Raw genomic sequence first — 4,673 nt, 5'->3', positions numbered from 1 at the left:
TATTATGTTCATTACTTTTTTTTTGTCGATGTGGATTTACGGCCGCGTTAAGAAATTCAACCCTTAAGAAAAACGCTAACAAAATAAAGAAAAGCAGATCCTTATCACTACTTTAATCAACGTTTTCAAGCTTAAAACCATTTGGGTTATGTAGTGAGATTGGAGAAAACTTTTGGCCGGAAGAGAGGTGAGACACGCTGAAAATTTTTGGTCGGGAAAAGATTGGAGATAAAACCCCTTATTTTAAAAATTCTTTTATGTTAATTTATTTATTTTTAATTAAAGAAATAACAAAATCCCTCTATTTTATTTTTAAAATTATATATATAAGTCACATCAGATAAAAAAAATCCACGTGTAGCGTGTGAATAACGATTTTTGTGTGTGGAATGGGAGGGGTGTATTTAAGCCTAGTTCGTCAAGTATAGGAGTGTTTTTAGGTCTGTCAATAATTTGACAATGAAATCAATAATTCGCGCCAAATTTAAGAATGTTTTTAATACTTCTCTCGTTTAAATTTCAACAATATTTATATGACTACAACGCATTTTGTACTCTAATTTTTAGTTAACTAAAGTTAAGATGATTGATTGAGTGTAATACAAAATGTGGGTAAGTATTTATCATACTTCTTGCATGCAGATATTTTAATACTTGAGATTTACAAAATGTGGGCTCATCTGTTTTTAAAATATATATATATATATATATACTAGATAATGATGCTCGTGCTATGCACGGGCCCAATAATATAAATGATATGTTTTGGGGCTAATAACCGAGTTTTTAAATCGATTGTTTGCGTGGATAAAGGAATAAGTTTTTTATCACAAATATGTACTTTCTTTGACGCTATTTAAGGTATAATAAGACTACCCACATACAATATTTTTGAAATATTTTATGTTGTCAATTATCATGATTGATAGTATTTTTACGATAGATTCACTTCAAGAATCAGTGGAATTTTTTGTATTTTTTTCAAAACATATTTTATATTGTCAATTATCATGATTTATAATATTTTTACGCAATTTTTAAATATAAATATAAAATAAAAAATAAGACAAATAAATTAAAATGGACCCAATATATGTTATTTTTGTTGTCTCAATTTATATAACACAAATGAAATTTGGAGAGTCATCCAAATTTTCATTTTTTTAAAAAATGTTTTAAGTTATTAATTATTGTGATTTATAATATTTTTATGTAACTTTTAAATAACGTACATTACTGGTCACTTTGTCCTAATTTATGTGATATGGATAAAATTACAAAATTAACCCTTTTAAAATGTCTTTAAGATATTTTAAGTTGTTAATTATTATTATTTATAATACTTTTTTGGTAATTTTAAAATGATATGTGTTATTTTTTCTGTTCCAATATATGTGAGTCTGATAGAATTCTGAGAGTCAACGTATTTTATTATATAGCTTTTAAATATTTTAAATTGGTAATTATTGTAATTTTTAATGCTTTTTAAGTCATTTGTAAATGATATATGTTGCTTCCTTGATTGGAATTTTTCCATTTGTGACACATATATATAGATATTTGGTGCCCGTGCCAGCACGGGCCCAATAAATATTAATTTTTTTTGTTTTAATTTATGTGATATAAATGGAATTTGAACATCAGTCAATTTTTTATATGTTTTCTTAAAAATATATTTGAAGTTATTAAATTGTTGTGATTTATAGTATTTTTGCATTAGTTTTGAATAATATAGGTTACTCATGTTTCAATTCACGTGAATAATCATAAATATTTTAAGTTGTTAATTTATTGTGAATTCTAGAATTTTGACGTTATTTTCAAATAGTACATGTTACTCATTCTATTCCAATTAGTCAACCAAATTTCTTATATGATTTAAAAATATTTTTAATTGTTAATTATTGTGATTTATAGCATTTTTTATGTAACTTTTAATAATATATAATTTGTTCAAATTCATATGACAATGATAAGATTTCAAGAGTCAACGCAATAAAAATTTAAATTTTTTAAAAAGTTGTACCTCTAATATATTTTGTAGGTAAAATATACTCTCTCCGTCCACTTGTATTTGTCATGTTGCACTTTTTGAAAGTCCATTTCACTAATTTTTAAAGTTAAATCAGATAGTATTAATTCGATATTTTTTTAAAAAAATTAATATGCAAAATCTATACAAAAAGTACTATAAATTGTAATTTTTTGCCTATGAATATGATGAAAAAACACATTGTAAAATATTAGTTAAAATTCTTTTAGTTTGACTCTAAAAAGGAAATCATAACAATTAAAAGTGCATAGAGAGAGTAATAAATAGGTAATTAAATTTCAAGAAGTTTAAAATAAAAGGTTGAAAAAAAGAATTAGATAGACAACATATATTGAAAATTGAAAAATATTCATAATAAATGGGCCCAAATGAGGTCAAACTTTTTGGCTAATAAAGTAGTAGGTAATTAATGGTGTTAAATTGTCCAATAATATAAATTTTAAAAGTACAACCATAAAAGAAAAATGTACAACACTATCAAGCACATATCATCCAACACTTGTCATGTGCTAAGTAATAGTTATGCCCACTTATTATATATAGTAATATATATATATATATATATATATATATATTTATTTATTCTAACAGATAGCCCAATATACACATAGAACTATAAAAAATAAGAACAAACTTGACAAAAACAGCAGCATAAACTGGAAAATATTAAGCTTCCTCCATTAATAGAGGTTTAAGCTTCACAAGAGGAGCATTCAGAGAGAGAGAAGTGAAAGAATTTCTATTGAGAATAAACTAAAAAATATAATCAATATAGTATTGTGTATATATACACTATTTCAGCTAACTAACTTGATATGACAGAATATCAACTTAACCAACTACCTTTGTGAACTTTAACTAACTTTGTGAATTCTAATGCTAACTGTGTGATTAACTAAATTGTAATCTCATCACCCCCCCCCCCCCTCTCCCTCAAGTTGGAGGTGAGCTGAACACAGACAACTTGCCCAAAAGAGTAGCATGCTTGACACTAGTTAAGGCTTTGGTGAAAACATCTGCCAATTGAGAACCTGTGGAAATGTGTTGAAGTGTGATCATGCTTGTTGGAGCTTGGTTCTAACAAAGTGACAGTCCACCTCTATGTGCTTAGTTCTCTCATGAAAAACTGGATTCTTAGCTATGTGAACTGCTGCCTGGCTATCACAGAAAACAGATATAGGCAAAGAGCACTGCACTGTCATCTCATCAAGTAATCTTTCCAGTCATATCAACTCACCAACTACTTGTCTCACAGCCCTGTACTCAGCTTCTACAGAAGATAAGGAGACTATGGCTTGCTTCTTAGACTTCCAACTAATGGGACTATTACCCATGATGACCAGGTAACCACTGATTGACTTTCTTGAATCAGGACAAGTAGCCCAATTTGAATCACAAAAAGCACTGATATTGAGGTGGGGTTTATTAGAGACAAATATTCCCAATGTAGGGTCTTGTTTGAGGTATCTTACGACATGGTAAGAAGCCTTCAAATGAGGTTCTCTGGGCGATTGCAAGAACTGACTGAGGTGTTGGACACTATATGCTATATCTATTCTTGTGTTGGAGAGAAAATTGAGCTTGCCAATCAACTTTCGATAGTGAATAGGATCTGATAATAACTTGCCCTCTGTGGCCTTCAGTTTTTCAACAAGATCAAGTGGTGAAGTAGTGGTCTTGCAGTCAATAGAATCAAACTCCTTTAGGAGGTCAAGAGTGAACTTTCTTTGTGAAATGAGGACACCATCAGGTCTATATAGTATTTCCAATCCCAGAAAATAGTGCAGTTTCCCTAGATCCTTTATTCTAAACTGATCATGCAAGAAGGCCTTCAAAGATGCAATTTCCTCCAAGTCAGTCCCAGTCAAGATGATATCATCAACATATACAACAACAAACATTAGTGAGTATCTCTGCTTCATGTAAAACAATGAGTAGTCACTGTTTGAATGAGTGTACCCTTTTGAACAGAGGCTGCTAGCTAGCTTATCATACCACTGCATGTTGGCTTGCTTTAAGCCATATAATGACTTTTTTAATCTGCAGACCATGCCCTTACCATCCATTGCAAGTGCTTGTGGTAATTTTCATGAAGACCTCCTCATTCAAATCACCATGGAGAAAAGCATTATTAACATCTAGTTGATACAAGTCCCAACCCTTTTTAACTGGCAAAGAAATGAGGGTCCTAACAGTAGTCATCTTTACTACAAGTGAGAAAGTCTCATTGTAATCTATATCAGTCTGTTGTGTATACCCCTTTACTATCAATCTTGCCTTGAACCTCTCTATACTTCCATCTACTTTGTACTTAATTTTATACAACCATTTGCACCCAATAGCATGCTTGCCTTTGGGTAAAAGGACCAACTCCCATGTGTCATTTGCATATAAAGCCTCAAATTCTTGTGTCATTGCCAGTTGCCAGGCAGGATTTAAAATTGCTTCTTCATAAAAGGAAGGTTCATTGTCATGTGGAAGAGTATGAACTAGCTGCTGACTATTGGGACATAGGGAGGTGAAACAGACATAGTCATGATTGGATATAAATGAGGTGAGGAAATGTGGTGGAGCAGAGGTAATAGTGTTAGAGGTGGAAAGATGTAGCTTAGGCAAAGTG

The 4,673-nt window shown here is 30.4% G+C and overlaps 1 protein-coding gene across 1 annotated transcript; it reads right to left on the bottom strand.

The window, feature by feature from the left end:
• Nucleotides 1-2,986: 2,986 nt before the first annotated feature.
• On the bottom strand, nt 2,987-4,056 carry LOC125838635 (uncharacterized mitochondrial protein AtMg00810-like). Its single transcript, XM_049517682.1, has 2 exons — nt 3,291-4,056; nt 2,987-3,084 (listed from the first exon to the last, which is right to left on the bottom strand). Exons 1-2 carry the CDS (start codon nt 4,054-4,056, stop codon nt 2,987-2,989), a joined length of 864 nt encoding a protein of 287 aa, XP_049373639.1.
• Nucleotides 4,057-4,673: the final 617 nt, after the last annotated feature.

Source organism: Solanum verrucosum, unplaced genomic scaffold (assembly GCF_900185275.1).
Source record: "Solanum verrucosum unplaced genomic scaffold, falcon-dt-bn FXZP01000182.1, whole genome shotgun sequence".
NCBI lineage: Eukaryota > Viridiplantae > Streptophyta > Magnoliopsida > Solanales > Solanaceae > Solanum > Solanum verrucosum.
This window is presented reverse-complemented; position numbering and strand designations above follow the sequence as displayed.